Raw genomic sequence first — 18,809 nt, 5'->3', positions numbered from 1 at the left:
AGAGAGGGTAGAGACAGACTAGAGAGAGAGGTTAGAGAGAGAGGGTAGAGAGAGGTTAGAGAGAGAGGTTAGAGAGAGAGGGTAGAGAGATGTTAGAGAGAGAGGGTAGAGACAGACTAGAGAGAGAGAGGTTAGAGAGAGAGGGTAGAGACAGACTAGAGAGAGAGAGGTTAGAGAGAGAGGGTAGAGACAGACTATAGAGAGAGAGGTTAGAGAGAGAGGGTAGAGACAGACTAGAGAGAGAGAGGTTAGAGAGAGAGGGTAGAGACAGACTAGAGAGAGAGAGGTTAGAGAGAGAGGGTAGAGACAGACTATAGAGAGAGAGGGTAGAGACAGACTAGAGAGAGAGAGAGGTTAGAGAGAGAGAGGGTAGAGACAGACTAGAGAGAGAGAGGTTAGAGAGAGAGGGTAGAGACAGACTAGAGAGAGAGAGGTTAGAGAGAGAGGGTAGAGACAGACTAGAGAGAGAGAGGTTAGAGAGAGAGGGTAGAGACAGACTAGAGAGAGAGAGGTTAGAGAGAGAGGGTAGAGACAGACTAGAGAGAGAGAGGGTAGAGACAGACTAGAGAGAGAGAGGTTAGAGAGAGAGGTTAGAGAGAGGGTAGAGAGAGAGGGTAGAGAGAGAGAGAGGGTAGAGAGAGAGAGGTTAGAGAGAGAGGGTAGAGACAGACTAGAGAGAGAGAGGTTAGAGAGAGAGGTTAGAGAGAGACTAGAGAGAGAGAGGGTAGAGAGAGAGAGGTTAGAGAGGGTAGAGAGAGAGAGGTTAGAGAGAGAGGGTAGAGAGAGAGGTTAGAGAGAGAGGGTAGAGAGAGAGAGGTTAGAGAGAGAGGGTAGAGAGAGAGAGAGGTTAGAGACAGGGTAGAGAGAGAGAGGTTAGAGAGAGAGGGTAGAGACAGACTAGAGAGAGAGGGTAGAGAGAGAGAGGGTAGAGAGAGAGGGTAGAGAGAGAGAGGGTAGAGACAGACTAGAGAGAGAGGGTAGAGACAGACTAGAGAGAGAGAGGTTAGAGAGAGAGGGTAGAGACAGGGTAGAGACAGACTAGAGAGAGAGAGGTTAGAGAGAGAGGGTAGAGACAGACTAGAGAGAGAGAGAGGTTAGAGAGAGAGGGTAGAGACAGACTAGAGAGAGAGAGAGGTTAGAGAGAGAGGGTAGAGACAGACTAGAGAGAGAGAGGTTAGAGAGAGAGGGTAGAGACAGACTAGAGAGAGAGAGGTTAGAGAGAGGGTAGAGAGAGAGGTTAGAGAGAGAGGGTAGAGACAGACTAGAGAGAGAGAGAGGTTAGAGAGAGAGGGTAGAGACAGACTAGAGAGAGAGAGAGAGAGAGGTTAGAGAGAGAGGGTAGAGACAGACTAGAGAGAGAGAGGTTAGAGAGAGAGGGTAGAGACAGACTAGAGAGAGAGAGGTTAGAGACAGACTAGAGAGAGAGAGAGGTTAGAGAGAGAGGGTAGAGACAGACTAGAGAGAGAGAGGGTAGAGAGAGAGGGTAGAGACAGACTAGAGAGAGAGAGAGGTTAGAGAGAGAGGGTAGAGACAGACTAGAGAGAGAGAGAGGTTAGAGAGAGAGGGTAGAGACAGACTAGAGAGAGAGAGAGGTATTTTCTTTTCATGTAAATGTTGTATTTGGTGATGCTACTGGCAAACCTGTTATTTGGTGGAATGTGATTGCCAGTGGGCCAGACCAGGGCATGGTTGTGACCCTATCTTACCTTACAAGGCTACTTCCGACCATTATACGACAGATGCCGGGAGCTGACGCAGTTGTAGTCAATGTGGGGTCAAATGACAGCAGGAGGGCTAGTTCGGATCTTCTGAAATTAGATTTTTTTAAACTGATTCTAGCACTGAAAGATTCCAAAAAGCGGACAATTTTTTTCAGGTCCGGTACCATCGTCTAGCCGCAGCTGTGAAAGATTTAGCAGGCTATTGGCATTACACACCTGGCTAAAATATTACTGTAGCTCTGTTGGAATCACTTTTATAGATAACTTTGACACCTTCTGGAAACAGAAGATACTCTACTGGAATAACGGAGTCCATCCAAATTATCTTGGCTCATAGGAACTCTGTCCACGCATTTCAAGTATGCTTTGAAACAATGATTTATCAATGACCCAAGCCCAGCTCAGCTAATCCATACCACTGTGTCACTAAGTTGTCATAATGCTTCAGCAAATGTACATTATACCAGGGGCGTTGTAAGTAACTTAATTTTATTTTACCTGCCCTGAAAGCCTCTGTCGATACTAGAGCTATTGTATACAGTAATCGTGTGTCTTTGAACCGGAGTTATACTGTTAGCACTGAGGCAGTGTGCCCTAGTAGGACGTCCACTGTGTACAGCTCACCGTGCACTAGCAGCTCCAATATAAATAACATGAGCATGTCTACTTCTGATAAGCTCTCCAGTAAAGCAATAAAAACAGTCAAGCATCCCAGAAAAGTAATAGATCCATAATAAACCCCAGGAAGAGTAGCTGCTGCCTTGACAGGAACTAATGGGGATCCATAATAAACCCCAGGAAGAGTAGCTGCTGCCTTGGCAGGAACTAATGGGGATCCATAATAAACCCCAGGAAGAGTAGCTGCTGCCTTGGCAGGAACTAATGGGGATCCATAATAAACCCCAGGAAGAGTATCTGCTGCCTTGGCAGGAACTAATGGGGATCCATAATAAATACAAATACAAATCTCTAGTTGAGAGAGAGGTCAGGCCACAGCACAGTGAAGGGCAGTGAGGGAGAGAAATAATTGCTTGTGTTTTCATTGAGTGACTCAGCAGCATTCCATGATTCCTTATGAGACCCTGTCTGTCCTCGTCCCATCTGGAGCCAACTGGGTTATGCTATGTTGTTATGTCTACGCTATCCAGGGTCACCTAAAGGTCTCTGTGGGAACTATTGGGAGCACGTTCTTTACTTTGAATAACTTAACTATATTTTCACACATGTTTACTTTGAAAACAGTAACAATTTTCACACATTCAGGTAACTGCCAAAATACAGTAAATATCAACATAAAGTGTGTTACTAGGGCATTGGACCACTTCGAGCCAGCAACCACGAGCCAGCAACCACGAGCCAGCAACCACGAGCCAGCAACCACGAGCCAGCAACCACGAGCCAGCAACCACGAGCCAGAAACCACGAGCCAGAAACCACGAGCCAGAAACCACGAGCCAGAACAGCTGCAATGTACCATCAGATCCGGTGACTGAAACGGCCAATGACATATGGTTAACATCGTTTTCATGCTCATCAAACCATTCATCGACCGCTCATGCCCTGTGGATGGGGGCATTGCCATGGTAGCCAAAAAAATGGACTGACCATTTTTTTTATTTTTTTTTTTATACATGACCCATAGAGACAGAGGGAGAACTCATCTTTGTATATGTGCCATTATAGTGTATGTGACAGCATGGGCAACGCCATTGGGACTATCTCAATTCTAAAGTGATATTTGTTCTTCTTCTAATTCTCCATTGGCTGATTTTTCTCCAAGCTCATAGGAATCCCCACCCAGTTGACTACTCAATGTCCATGCTAAAAAAGGTTACATCCATGATGAGTCCTCTATCTATCTCTATGATGACACTGATGTTAATTGCTTAAGAACCACACCTTTCAATATACTTTGTATCCCTAATTTATTCGTGTTTCCATTATTTTAACAGTTTACTTTGAAGATCTTAGCTCAATTTACATGCTCAACAAGCATGTAAAGATGTGCATTTCATTGGATGGTACAGGAGGCCCTGTTCTTTAGTGGAATGTATTCTTATGAGCCATGACCAACTCTTGAGCTAAAATATGCATAGTTGTCATGTGAGACCAGAGCCTTGTTCTCTCTGCCGGCAGGTAGCCTAGTGGTTAGAGTGTTGACCTATTAACCCAAAGGTTACAAGATCAAATCCCTGAGCTGACAAGGTAAAAAATCTGTTGTTCTGCCCCCTGAACAAGGCAGTTAACCTGCTGTCTTTGAAAATAAGAATTTGTTTTTAACTGACTTGCCTAGTTAAATAAAGGTAAAATAAAAAATGCTCAAATCAGTTTAGTTTTTCAAATCCGTTTTGGAATATTGACTGTTCAAACAGCAAGTTACAAGTGAGCAGATCAGATGTGTGTTCAGACAGCAGTCATTTGCTGACATGGCTACACTAGTTGTCATAGTAATAACTGGTGTGTGCCCAGTGGTGAAGGCTGATTGGTAGTGGTCACTCAGACGTTATGTAGCAAGCTAAAACCGTAGAGCCCCACATTGGAGGTGTCACAATACCCATAAAACCTTGCCGTCAAACGGGGAAATGGTTTTTATTCATTTTTCCCATAGTGGATTTTAGAAAGACTTAAAATAAGGGCTGTGTTTCCTGTAGGCTTACCGTGGCGTGACGTTTTAATAACCATGTAAATCTCTCTAGGACAAGGTGACTTTTATCAAAGCCCTTAATTTAAGTGTTTATAAAAAATACCAAAAAACGATTGGAAAAAACGATTGGAACCATTTCCCTGTTTGACTGCTAGGTTTTATGGGTATTATGACTCATACTGTGGTACTCTATGCCTCACCATTGGCTTTTCCCAGTGACTTTGAATGTTCAAAATCATAGTGTAAGAACACTTTCAAAACAAGTCCTTTTTGGCTAGCTAGCTAGGTAGCCACAGCAGTCAACTAGCTAGGTAGCCACAGCAGTCAGCTAGCTAGGTAGCCACAGCAGTCAGCTAGCTAGGGAGCCACAGCAGTCAGCTAGCTAGGTAGCTACAGCAGTCAGCTAGCTAGGTAGCCACAGCAGTCAACTAGCTAGGTAGCCACAGCAGTCTGCTAGCTAGGTAGCCACGGCAGTCAACTAGCTAGGTAGCCACTGCCAATGTGAACAAGGCTTAGGTGGATTGTGTTTGGCCGGTGGGCCAGGGCATGGTTGTAGCCAGAGCAAGGGGCGTGGTTGTAGCCAGAGCAAGGGGCGTGGTTGTAGCCAGAGCAAGGGGCGTGGTTGTAGCCAGAGCAAGGGGCGTGGTTGTGTAACTTTCTCCTACAGCAGATAGAGATCAAGGCCACAGTACAGTGAGAGGCCTGGGAAAGGGCAGCCGGGAGAGACGAGAGAGCTCTATGGGAGGACAGTAACAAGGACCATGACCTGGGAAAGGAAAGAGCAACAGGACAGAGCTCTATGGGAGGACAGTAACAATGATAACAGTGGTTAGTTGGTCTTCTCTGTTTGTCAGGGCTGTCCCACAGTAGACATGGGAATGTTGCACATGTGTGTCGCTGCTGCGATATGTGTGCAGCTGTTGTTTTTAGGGAGATAGGGTTTGCCATCAAGGCCCAGTGTATCCAGTGTTCACCACTATAGTGTGACAGGAAGTGTGTGTGTCCCTGTTTCAGGTGTTCAGTGCCATGGTGTGACAGGGAGTGTGTTTGTGTGTGTCAGTATGTGGGTCTTGGCTAGAGGTCAGAGGTCGAGGTCAAAAGCCATGGTCCTCCACAACAAGGGACCCTTACAACACTAACCTCCATGTTCTTCAGGCTACTCTATAGACCCTATATATCTCCCTTTACGCCAGACTTGGAAAGTTGTGAAAGTCTCTGAAAAAGTGTTATTTTGGAGAGAAAAAAAAGTGTTACTATCTAGCTACCTTTTGAGTTTGGATTCTGTGACACTGTTGGCGTCCATTGCCGGGACTGCTGTTATCTGTCCAGGGATCCTACCGACCAAAGGTCTGATGAGCTGCTTGGCGTAGCAGCTAGCCTAGCTGCCACTGTTAGCTGCGTATCAAGCTAGATGCTATTTCTCTGTAAACAAATTGACAACAGACTTTCAGCATGAAGGGCACTCAACATGTACTGCACTGACAAATGACTGATGATTGGTTGAAAGAAATTGATAATAAGAAGATTGTGGGAGCTGTACTGTTAGATTTACTGTTAGATTTTAGTGCAGCCTTTGATATTATTGACCATAACCTGTTGTTGAGAAAACATATTTTATGGCTTTTCAACATCTGCCATATCGTGGATTCAGAGCTATCTATCTAATAGAACTCAGAGGGTTTTTCTTTCATGGAAGCTTCTCTAATGTCAAACAAGGGTGTGGTGTACCACAGGGCAGCTCTCTAGGCCCCCTGCCACTGGCATTAAACAAAGCCTGTGTGTCCATGTATAAGCAACCACAGCTAATGGAGTCACTGAAACCCTTAACAAGGAGTTGTAGTCAGTTTTGGAATGGGTGGTCAGGAATAAACTGGTCCTTGAACATCTCTAAAACTAAGAGCATTGTATGTGGTACAAATCATTGCCTAAATTCTTGACCTCAGCTGAATCTGGTAATGAATGGTGTGGCTGTTGAACAAGTTGAGGAGATTAAATTACTTGACGTTACCTTAGATTGTAAACTGTCATGGTGAAAACATATAGATTCCATGGTTGTAAAGATGGGGAGAGGTCTGGCCGTAATAAAGAGATGCTCTGCTTTTTTGACGCCACACTCCAAAAAGCAAGTCCTGCAGGCTCTAGTTTTGTCTTATCTTATTTATTGTCCAGACATGTGGTTAAGTGCTGCAAAGAAAGTCCTAGTTGGGCTCCAGCTGGCCCAGAACAGAGCGGTACGCCTTGCTCTTCATTGTAGTTAGAGGGCTAATATTAATACTATGCATGCCAGTCTCTCTTGACTGAGAGTTGGGGAGAGACTGACTGCATCTCTTCTTATTTTTTTATTAGAAACATTAATGTGTTGGAAATTCCAAATTGTTTGCATAGTCAACTTACACACACAGCTCTGACACACACATACTTACCGCACGAGACGTGCCACCAGGGGTCTTTTCACAGTCCCCAAATCCAGAACAAATTCAAGAAAACTTACAGTATTATATAGAGCCATTATTGCATTGAACTCCCTTCCATCTCCTATTGTTCAAATAAACAGCAAACCTGGTTTTTAAAAAACCAACAGATTAAGCAACACCTCATAGCACAACGCCTCTCCCCTGTTGAACCTGGATACTCTGTTTCTATGTATTGATATTTAGGCTGTATGTGCCATTATATAAGGTATGTAGTTCTGTCATTCAGTGGTTCTTGTCTGTTAATGTTCTGTATTATTTCATGTTTTGTACGGACCCCAGTGTAACGAGGCACGCTGAGAGCAAGTTCAGGGAGTGAATACATTTAAATAAATAAATTAAACAGACACATAACACAAACACCGCACGGACATGAAACAGAAACAATGGCGACTGAGGAAGAAACCAAAGGGGAGTTATATATATATATATATATATATAGGGCAGGTAATCAAGGATGTGATGGAGTCCAGGTGAGTGTCATCATGCGCTAATGCGCGTAACGATGGTGACAGGTGTGCGCCTTAAACGAGCAGTCTGGTGACCTAGAGGCCAGTCTGGTGACCTAGAGAGGCCAGTCTGGTGACCTAGAGGCCAGTCTGGTGACCTAGAGGCCAGTCTGGTGACCTAGAGGCCAGTCTGGTGACCTAGAGGCCAGTCTGGTGACCTAGAGGCCAGTCTGGTGACCTAGAGGCCAGTCTGGTGACCTAGAGGCCAGTCTGGTGACCTAGAGGCCAGAGAGGGAAGCACACGTGACAGCCAGGAAGAGTAACTGCTGCTTTCGCAAAAGCTAATGGGGATCCTAATAAAATACCAAATACCTTTTTACAAGATGTGTGTTGAAAGATTTAGTTCACATACTGTAGATTCGTCAAATAATGAAAAGATTGTAATTGAATATGACTTGGACCATGTATTTTGTGCTGTGAACCCTCATGCTAAAACACTAGCCTACGTGAGAGTAGTCTCTTTCCACAGCCAAGCCTTTAGTCTTGTCGTTGTGAGGCACTCTTCATACTGAATGTGTCACGTCTTTAGAGCGTTGGGCCAGTAATCGGAAGGTCGCTGGATCGAATGCCTGAGTTGACGAGGTAAAAAAATCTGTCGTTCTGCCCCCTGAGCAAGGCAGTTAACCCACTGTTCCCCGGGCCCTGAACAAGGCAGTTAACCCACTGTTCCCCGGGCCCTGAACAAGGCAGTTAACCCACTGTTCCCCGGGCCCTGAACAAGGCAGTTAACCCACTGTTCCCCGGGCCCTGAACAAGGCAGTTAACCCACTGTTCCCCGGGCCCTGAGCAAGGCAGTTAACCCACTGTTCCCCGGGCCCTGAGCAAGGCAGTTAACCCACTGTTCCCCGGGGCTCCGAAGACGTAGATGTTGATGAAGGCAGCCCCCTTCACCTCTCTGATTCAGAGGGGGTTTGGGTTAAATGCACAAGACACATTTCAGTTGAAGGCTTTCAGTTGTACAACTGACTAGGTATCCCCCCTTTTCCCCTTTAGGCGACTGACATACTGTATTGTGATGGTAGCGGCTTCACATCCTTTCTTGTTCAAGGCCTTCTGGCACTTTGTTTTAAACCATCCTGCTGTCTGGTTGAACTATAGTGCTGCTGTCTGGTTGAACTATAGTACTGCTGTCTGGTTGAACTATAGTACTGCTGTCTGGTTGAACTATAGTACTGCTGTCTGGTTGAACTATAGTACTGCTGTCTGGTTGAACTATGTCTGGTTGAACTATAGTACTGCTGTCTGGTTGAACTATAGCACTGCTGTCTGGTTGAACTATAGTACTGCTGTCTGGTTGAACTATAGTACTGCTGTCTGGTTGAACTATAGTACTGCTGTCTGGTTGAACTATAGTACTGCTGTCTGGTTGAACTATAGTACTGCTGTCTGGTTGAACTATAGTACTGCTGTCTGGTTGAACTATAGTACTGCTGTCTGGTTGAACTATAGTACTGCTGTCTGGTTGAACTATAGTACTGCTGCCTGGTTGAACTATAGTACTGCTGTCTGGTTGAACTATAGTACTGCTGTCTGGTTGAACTATAGTGCTGCTGTCTGGTTGAACTATAGTGCTGCTGTCTGGTTGAACTATAGTACTGCTGTCTGGTTGAACTATAGTACTGCTGTCTGGTTGAACTATAGTACTGCTGCCTGGTTGAACTATAGTACTGCTGTCTGGTTGAACTATAGTGCTGCTGTCTGGTTGAACTATGTCTGGTTGAACTATAGTACTGCTGTCTGGTTGAACTATAGTACTGCTGTCTGGTTGAACTATGTCTGGTTGAACTATAGTACTGCTGTCTGGTTGAACTATAGTACTGCTGCCTGGTTGAACTATAGTACTGCTGTCTGGTTGAACTATAGTACTGCTGTCTGGTTGAACTATGTCTGGTTGAACTATAGTACTGCTGTCTGGTTGAACTATAGTGCTGCTGTCTGGTTGAACTATAGTACTGCTGTCTGGTTGAACTATAGTACTGCTGTCTGGTTGAACTATAGTACTGATGTCTGGTTGAACTATGTCTGGTTGAACTATAGTACTGCTGTCTGGTTGAACTATAGTGCTGCTGTCTGGTTGAACTATGTCTGGTTGAACTATAGTACTGCTGTCTGGTTGAACTATAGTGCTGCTGTCTGGTTGAACTATGTCTGGTTGAACTATAGTACTGCTGCCTGGTTGAACTATAGTACTGCTGTCTGGTTGAACTATAGTACTGCTGTCTGGTTGAACTATAGTACTGCTGTCTGGTTGAACTATAGTGCTGCTGTCTGGTTGAACTATAGTACTGCTGTCTGGTTGAACTATAGTACTGCTGTCTGGTTGAACTATAGTACTGATGTCTGGTTGAACTATGTCTGGTTGAACTATAGTACTGCTGCCTGGTTGAACTATAGTACTGCTGTCTGGTTGAACTATAGTACTGCTGCCTGGTTGAACTATAGTACTGCTGTCTGGTTGAACTATAGTACTGCTGTCTGGTTGAACTATGGTACTGCTGTCTGGTTGAACTATGGTACTGCTGTCTGGTTGAACTATAGTACTGCTGTCTGGTTGAACTATAGTACTGCTGTCTGGTTGAACTATAGTACTGCTGTCTGGTTGAACTATAGTACTGCTGTCTGGTTGAACTATAGTACTGCTGTCTGGTTGAACTATGTCTGGTTGAACTATAGTACTGCTGTCTGGTTGAACTATATCTGGTTGAACTATAGTACTGCTGTCTGGTTGAACTATAGTACTGCTGCCTGGTTGAACTATAGTACTGCTGTCTGGTTGAACTATGTCTGGTTGAACTATAGTACTGCTGTCTGGTTGAACTATAGTACTGCTGTCTGGTTGAACTATAGTACTGCTGTCTGGTTGAACTATAGTACTGCTGTCTGGTTGAACTATAGTACTGCTGTCTGGTTGAACTATGTCTGGTTGAACTATAGTACTGCTGTCTGGTTGAACTACAGTGCTGCTGTCTGGTTGAACTACAGTGCTGCTGTCTGGTTGAACTATAGTACTGCTGTCTGGTTGAACTATAGTACTGCTGTCTCTAGGTAACGATGTGCAAACAGCCTAAGCAGGAAACTACCAGGACAGGACAGAAGGACAGCAGGTATGTATCATGAGCCACTCTAACGGGCTGTATCATGAGCCACTCTAACGGGCTGTATCATGAGCCACTCTAACGGGCTGTATCATGAGCCACTCTAACGGGCTGTATCATGAGCCACTCTAACGGGCTGTATCATGAGCCACTCTAACGGGCTGTATCATGAGCCACTCTAACGGGCTGTATCATGAGCCACTCTAACGGGCTGTATCATGAGCCACTCTTATGGGCTGTATCATGAGCCACTCTAACGGGCTGTATCATGAGCCACTCTTATGGGCTGTATCATGAGCCACTCTAACGGGCTGTATCATTGATAAAAGTCAAGAAGTCTGTCTGTGTTTAAGTCATGTGTGGAGCATGTCTTTAACCTATGTGGTAATGGGAACAGTCGACAGCATCCTTGTGATGTCACTATCCTGTGCTTAGCGAATGGTCAATTGAGCCGGGATGATTGTCCACATTGTAAAACCAATGTAAAAGTCCCAAATTTGCAAAGACCTGTCTATCTAGCAGTCCAGGTCTGCCTCAGAATAGATTCTTTGCGTATTGTTTTTATAATCTTCACATCCTGTCAGTGACACGGTGAGTCACACACTGAATGCAATAAGACCTGCTATTCGCCAATCTCCTCTCTGAGAAAATAAACTCTGTACGGAGTTGGCTGTTGATGACAATTTGTCAGGTGTTATAGCCTATACATCTGGCTCCCAGTTGGTCGTTCGGTCGGACGGTTGGTCTGTCGATAAATCTATCTATCAGCCCCAACGGAAACAACTTTCTGTGGTAACTTATCAGACTTATTGAGATAACATTAGGAGTAAAAACATTAACAATTCCTACATTTGTTTTTACAGTCCTCTGTGTTAAGCTATGAATGGCTGGCAATGAATACTATTGAGAAAGAGTCGGGTAGTATTTCATTTACCCACTGCGGCTACTCCATCCAGCATGCAGACAATATAACGGCCAAGTACCCTGCCAATTTACTGCCTAAAAGTATTGCTTCTCTGTGATGTGGGTTGGTGGGAAGGAGTGATGTGGCGTTGATGTTGGGGTGGGGTAGGGGTGGTAGTGGTAGTGGTGGGGGGTTATTTGGTATTTTATTAGGATCTCCATTAGCTGTGGCAAAAGCAGCAGCTAATCTTCCTGGGGTCCACATGAAACATAATACAGAACATCATTAGACAAAAACAGCTGAAGGACAGAACTACATACATTTTTAAAAAGGCACATGTTGCTTACATATGAATGCACACACAAACTATCTAGGTCAAACAGGGGAGAGGCGTTGTGTAGCTTTATCTGTTTTTTGAAACCAGGTTTGCTGTTTATTTGAGCAATATGAGATGGAAGGAAGTTCCATGCAATAAAGGACTCTATATAATACTGTACATTTTCTTGAATTTGTTAAGGTTTTGGGGACTATGAAAAGACCCCTGGTAGCATGTCTGGTGGGATAAGTGTATGTGTCAGAGCTGTGTGTAAGTTGACTATGCAAACAATTTGGGATTTTCAGCACATTAATGTTTCTTATAAAAAGAAGAAGTGATGCAGTCAGTCTCTCCTCAACTCTCAGCCAAGAGAGACTGGCATGCATAGTATTAATATTAGCCAACTAACTACAATGAAGAGCAAGGCGTGCCACTCTGTTCTGGACCAGATGCAGCTTAACTAGGTCTTTACTTGCAGCACTGGACCACACGACTGGACAATAATCAAGATTAGACACAACTAGAGCCTGAAGGACTTGCTTTTTTGGAGTGTGGTGTCAAAAAAGCAGAACATCTCTTTATTACGGACAGACCTCTCCCCATCTCTTTATTATGGACAGACCTCTCCCCATCTTTATAACCATTGAGTCTATATGTTTTCACCATGACAGTTTACAATCTAAGGTAACGCCAAGTCATTTAGTCTCCTCAACTTGTTCAACAGCCACACCATTCATTACCAGATTCAGCTGAGGTCTAGAACTTGAGGAATGATTTTGTACCAAATACAAACGCTCTTAGTTTTACAGATGTTCAAGGACCAGTTTATTACTGGCCACCCATTCCAAAACAGACTGCAACTCTTAGTTAAGGGTAAAAATATGACAGATAGGAGTGGCTATAGTCAGCTTACCGTCCTCAGTAGCTTTCTAAATGGTCAATGCTAGGAGGTTTGTCATTATTGATCGATAACCATTTTTCCACCTCTCCCACACTAACTTTACAAAATTCAATCTTGCATTGCTTCCCTTTCATTATTTTTTTTTTATGCATGAATATTTTATATATTTTATAAGCAAGTCAGTTAAGAACAAATTCTTATTTTCAATGACGGCCCAGGAACAGTGGGTTAACCGCTTGTTCAGGGGCAGAATGACAGATTTTTACCTTGTCAGCTCGGGGGATTCGATCTTGCAACCTTTCGGTTACTGGCCCAACGCTCTAACCACTAGGCTACCTGCTGGTTACTAGCCCAACGCTCTAACCACTAGGCTACCTGCTGGTTACTAGTCCAACGCTCTAACCACTAGGCTACCTGCTGGTTACTGGTCCAACGCTCTAACCACTAGGCTACCTGCTGGTTACTGGTCCAATGCTCTAACCACTAGGCTACCTGCTGGTTACTGGTCCAATGCTCTAACCACTAGGCTACCTGCTGGTTACTGGTCCAACGCTCTAACCACTAGGCTACCTGCTGGTTACTAGTCCAACGCTCTAACCACTAGGCTACCTGCTGGTTACTAGTCCAACGCTCTAGCCACTAGGCTACCTGCTGGTTACTGGTCCAACGCTCTAACCACTAGGCTACCTGCTGGTTACTAGTCCAACGCTCTAACCACTAGGCTACCTGCTGGTTACTAGTCCAACGCTCTAACCACTAGGCTACCTGCTGGTTACTAGTCCAACGCTCTAGCCACTAGGCTACCTGCTGGTTACTGGTCCAACGCTCTAACCACTAGGCTACCTGCTGGTTACTAGTCCAACGCTCTAACCACTAGGCTACCTGCTGGTTACTAGTCCAACGCTCTAACCACTAGGCTACCTGCTGGTTACTAGTCCAATGCTCTAACCACTAGGCTACCTGCTGGTTACTAGTCCAACGCTCTAACCACTAGGCTACCTGCTGGTTACTAGTCCAACGCTCTAACCACTAGGCTACCTGCTGGTTACTAGTCCAACGCTCTAACCACTAGGCTACCTGCTGGTTACTAGTCCAACGCTCTAACCACTAGGCTACCTGCTGGTTACTAGTCCAACGCTCTAACCACTAGGCTACCTGCTGGTTACTAGTCCAACGCTCTAGCCACTAGGCTACCTGCTGGTTACTGGTCCAACGCTCTAACCACTAGGCTACCTGCCGCCACAAATATAAATATAATTGCTCACTGTTTGTTGTGGGCAATTCCTGCCTACGTTTGCCCACTTGGCCAATGAAATAATCATTCAAATAGTTGTCAACATCGCATGATTTTGTGATGAGTAAGCCATCTGATTCGATGAAAGATGCAGTTGAATTTGTCTTTCTGCCCATAATTTCATTTCAAGTTTTTTTTTCCATAATTCTTTATATCATTGATCTTGGCTTCATAATACAGTTTCTTCTTTTTTTTTAGTTTAGTCACATCATTTCTCAAAATGTTGGGCTTGGGTTGTTTTGGGGGGCTCTGGGTTGGGCTAGCGTTGGGCTTGGGTTGTGGTGGGGGCTCTGGGTTGGGCTAGCGTTGGGCTTGGGTTGTGGTGGGGGCTCTGGGTTGGGATGGCATTGGGCTTGGGTTGTGGTGGGGGGCTCTGGGTTGGGCTAGCGTTGGGCTTGGGTTGTGGTGGGGGCTCTGGGTTGGGCTAGCGTTGGGCTTGGGTTGTTGTGGTGGGGGCTCTGGGTTGGGATGGCATTGGGCTTGGGTTGTGGTGGGGGCTCTGGGTTGGGCTAGCGTTGGGCTTGGGTTGTGGTGGGGGCTCTGGGTTGGGCTAGCGTTGGGCTTGGGTTGTGGTGGGGGCTCTGGGTTGGGATGGCATTGGGCTTGGGTTGTGGTGGGGGCTCTCTGGGTTGGGATGGCATTGGGCTTGGGTTGTGGTGGGGGCTCTGGGTTGGGCTAGCGTTGGGCTTGGGTTGTGGTGGGGGCTCTGGGTTGGGCTAGCGTTGGGCTTGGGTTGTGGTGGGGGCTCTGGGTTGGGCTAGCGTTGGGCTTGGGTTGTGGTGGGGGCTCTGGGTTGGGATGGCATTGGGCTTGGGTGGTGTAGGGTTAACAATGAAAAAGAGTGGAAATAAACTGACAACTGGAGAGCTGCTGTTTCAGGTTTCACTGTAGCTAGATAACACAGATATCGTCATCTAGTTCTCCTTTCTTCTCTGTTGGTCTGCTACAGTAGATAGAAGTCCTACTGTCCTGTGTTGGCTGCTATATGAAACAGACTAGTGTTCTAGGTGGGATATAATGATGGGAATTGGAACTGGCCTGTCAGGGTTACTGAGAATGTTCTGTGTCATTAGAACCACTGTAAACCACACCAGGGGCAAGACAAGGGCCCATATACACATAGCATCTAGGATCAGGTCCCTCCTGTTAATATAATCTAATTCATTATGATCTGAAACTGATCCTAGACCAACACGGCCAGAACATTAGATTCACTGTGAAGTGTAAACCACACCAGAGAAATATCAGGACATTTTTGGGGTGGGATTTTATCTGAAAAATATAATTTTTAAAAATTAATATTCCAGGCTGCAACAAAATACCATTTTAGATATAATTTTATGTCTGCGTCCCGTATGAAGAAAGTTAGAGGGAGTTTCACAAGCCAATGCTAACTAGTGTTAGCACAATGACTGGAAGTCTACAGGAACAGTTAGCATACTAGCTAACGACTCTGAGGAAGTAGATAATTGACTTCATTGCCAAAATCTCAAACTATCCCTTTAGTATGGAGGAAATAACAGTCATTGGAGATAATTACAGAATTTTTTTCTGTGTAGAAAATTCTTGAGGCGGGCCGTCTAAGTGTTAATTTTCAGGATGGAAAACAGTTTCAGTGTCAACTTAAATGACCAAAACTAGATAGAAAGTGTACAGAAAAGGTATTGAACTATATACATATTTTTATAAAACCATCTTTGAGAACTAACAATCAAATAAAAACTAGACAGTCTGGGAGAATCGAACATTCCCAAAACCAGGCATGTCCGTTGATTAAGTTATAATGTTTGAGCAGAGGAACACAGCATTACCCATGGCAAAATGTGTAGAATTGATGGAAATTGGCTTTAAACTGCAAAAAATGTCCCTACGCGACCAAGGTACCGTTCTAGCTAATAGACTATGTTAATTCTCAATTCCAATGAATGGTGGGGAGGTCAAAATAATGTTACTGTCTACCAAATCTTCACATTTTAAAATGTTGATATCTTCTACTTGGTATTATCATTCACCTGATGATAAGACAGGATGTGTTCTTAAATTTTTTTGCTAACAAATGATGGGGTTTGCCTGGGCTGGCAGTCCCTGGGCAAGAACATTTTGAAAACCTCCATCTACAGCAATGTACACCACACCAGGCCCAGAGCATTAGGTACAGCCAGGTCTTGGCCAGGAGGACAAAGATTCCCTGATCTGATTGTGTTCTTCCGTTGGAATACTCTCCTACTCCTCTGCTTTAGTAGGACAGGTTGGTTAAATAAAGGTGAAATAAAAAAAATATTCTTTAGGAGGACAGAATGGGTAAACCACAAACCTCAGATAAGGGACAGTCAGGTTAAATCTTCTTTAGGAGGACAGAATGGGTAAACCACAAACCTCAGATAAGGGACAGTCGGGTTAAATCTTCTTTAGGAGGACAGAATGGGTAAACAACAAACCTCAGATAGGGGACAGTCAGGTTAAATCTTCTTTAGGAGGACAGAATGGGTAAACAACAAACCTCAGATAAGAGACAGTCAGGTTAAACTAGCTGAGACCTGCTTATATTACCGAATTAAAGGTGGCTCCGTTGGTAAGAGTGTGACGATACCGTAGCAATGCCAAGGTTGAGGTTCAATTCCCACAGTGATTACATACACATCAGTTGTGCCTTCCTGTATAATACTTATGCTATAAAAAAATGTCTTCTACTGAGCAATTTACTTTATGTTCCTATTCTTATCTTTCATTATGTTTTATTCTTGTTGCTTTGTCCAGAAGGAACCTGCAAGTAAGCATTTCGTTGGAAGGGTGTATACCAAGTGTATCCCGTACAAATGACTAATAAAACCTAAACATATTAATGTAGAAAATATCTACAGTACGTGCCCAGGTGAAGTGTCCTGGCAATCCATGGGTACAGTATAACAGAGCCCTTTCCTTACACTGATATCACAGTTTACACTCTCTGAAAACTCACATCTCATCTGATATCACGGTTCAAACTCTCTGAAAACTCACATCTCATCTGATATCACGGTTCAAACTCTCTGAAAACTCACATCTCATCTGATATCACGGTTCAAACTCTCTGAAAACTCACATCTCATCTGATATCACGGTTCAAACTCTCATCTCATCTGATATCACAGTTCAAACTCTCTGAAAACTCACATCTCATCTGATATCACGGTTCAAACTCTCTGAAAACTCACATCTCATCTGATATCACGGTTCAAACTCTCATCTCATCTGATATCACGGTTCAAACTCTCTGAAAACTCACATCTCTTCTGATATCACGTTTCAAACTCTCTGAAAACTCACATCTCGTCTGATATCACAGTTCAAACTCTCTGAAAACTCACATCAAACGTCCTACTCTGTCAGTGAACCTCTCAGCACATAAAATTAAGGACCTTTAAAACAAGTTTATATGGTAGTTTTAAGAGGTCAGTGAATTGGGGCTGTCTGAGGGGGATGAGAGCTGGGTTTAGTAGGATGGTTTGAGTTCTGAGGGTCATTGGGACGGTGTGGGTAAAGAGAGCTGGGTTTAGTCGGACAGTGTGGGTTTAGTCGGACAGTGTGGGTTTAGTCGGACAGTGTGGGTGAAGAACCAGTAACTGGAAGAAAAATAATGATGAGAGAGGGAGGGATAGAGGTTGAATGGAGGGATGAAATGACCAGTAGAGGAGAATGAGAGGGATAGAAGTGGAGTGGAAGGACGGATAGAAGGAACGACGGACGGATAGAGGGTGTGGTTCAAGTGAAGACAGACTTAAATGTAGAGCAGGTGATGTCTGACCCTCTCCTCTCTCAAAGCCAGTGTTTGTTGTGACTGTCTGACCCTCTCCTCCTCTCAAGGCCAGTGTTTGTTGTGACTGTCTGACCCTCTCCTCTCAAGGCCAGTGTTTGTTGTGACTGTCTGACCCTCTCCTCTCAGGGCCAGTGTTTGTTGTGACTGTCTGACCCTCTCCTCTCTCAAAGCCAGTGTTTGTTGTGACTGTCCGACCCTCTCCTCTCAGGGCCAGTGTTTGTTGTGACTGTCCGACCCTCTCCTCTCAAGGCCAGTGTTTGTTGTGACTGTCCGACCCTCTCCTCTCAGGGCCAGTGTTTGTTGTGACTGTCCGACCCTCTCCTCTCAGGGCCAGTGTTTGTTGTGACTGTCTGACCCTCTCCTCTCTCAGGGCCAGTGTTTGTTGTGACTGTCCGACCCTCTCCTTTCAGGGCCAGTGTTTGTTGTGACTGTCTGACCCTCTCCTCTCAGGGCCAGTGTTTGTTGTGACTGTCCGACCCTCTCCTCTCTCAAGGTGACGGGAGAGACCCACCATGTGCAGCTCTCTGAGTCCCAAGCAGCCGATTGGCCCAGGCCTGACGGATATGCAGCAGTATAGCCAATGGCTGGCCAGCCGCCATGAAGCCAGCCTTTTGCCAATGAAGGAAGACCTAGCCCTATGGCTAACCAGCATGCTGGGTAAGTTCTATGTGATGTATAGAATATATACATTCATATATAGATTAAAATATATGTGGATCCTACAGTATGTATGGGTCTACTGCTCATGATGGAGGACATGTGGCTCAACAACATGCTGGGTAAGGATTGGGGCTTCGTTTCCCACTGGGGACATCGATACCAACATACTGGGTAAGGATTGGGGCTTTGATTCCCACTGGGGACATCGATACCAACATACTGGGTAAGGATTGGGGCTTTGATTCCCACTGGGGACATCGATACCAACATACTGGGTAAGGATTGGGGCTTTGATTCCCACTGGGGATATCGATACCAACATACTGGGTAAGGATTGGGGCTTCGTTTCTCACTGGGGACATCGATACCAACATACTGGGTAAGGATTGGGGCTTTGATTCCCACTGGGGACATCGATACCAACATACTGGGTAAGGACTGGGGCTTTGATTCCCACTGGGGACATCGATACCAACATACTGGGTAAGGATTGGGGCT

General features: G+C 44.9%; 1 protein-coding gene across 2 annotated transcripts in view; it reads left to right on the top strand.

Annotated features, from left to right (window-relative positions):
* Positions 1-18,809, top strand: part of LOC112248101 (growth arrest-specific protein 2-like) — a 64,058-nt gene that overhangs the window by 4,094 nt on the left and 41,155 nt on the right. Inside the window, exon 2 of one of the 2 annotated variants that reach the window (XM_042301951.1) lies at positions 18,145-18,308. The exons of the other annotated variant lie outside the window; for it this stretch is intronic. Coding sequence (XP_042157885.1) covers positions 18,164-18,308 — 145 coding nt within the window. The 5' untranslated portion in view covers positions 18,145-18,163. The remainder of the gene's footprint in view (positions 1-18,144; positions 18,309-18,809) is intronic. 2 annotated transcript variants of the gene reach the window in all.

Source organism: Oncorhynchus tshawytscha, linkage group LG19 (assembly GCF_018296145.1).
Source record: "Oncorhynchus tshawytscha isolate Ot180627B linkage group LG19, Otsh_v2.0, whole genome shotgun sequence".
In the NCBI taxonomy this organism is placed as follows: Eukaryota; Metazoa; Chordata; class Actinopteri; order Salmoniformes; family Salmonidae; genus Oncorhynchus; species Oncorhynchus tshawytscha.
This window is presented reverse-complemented; position numbering and strand designations above follow the sequence as displayed.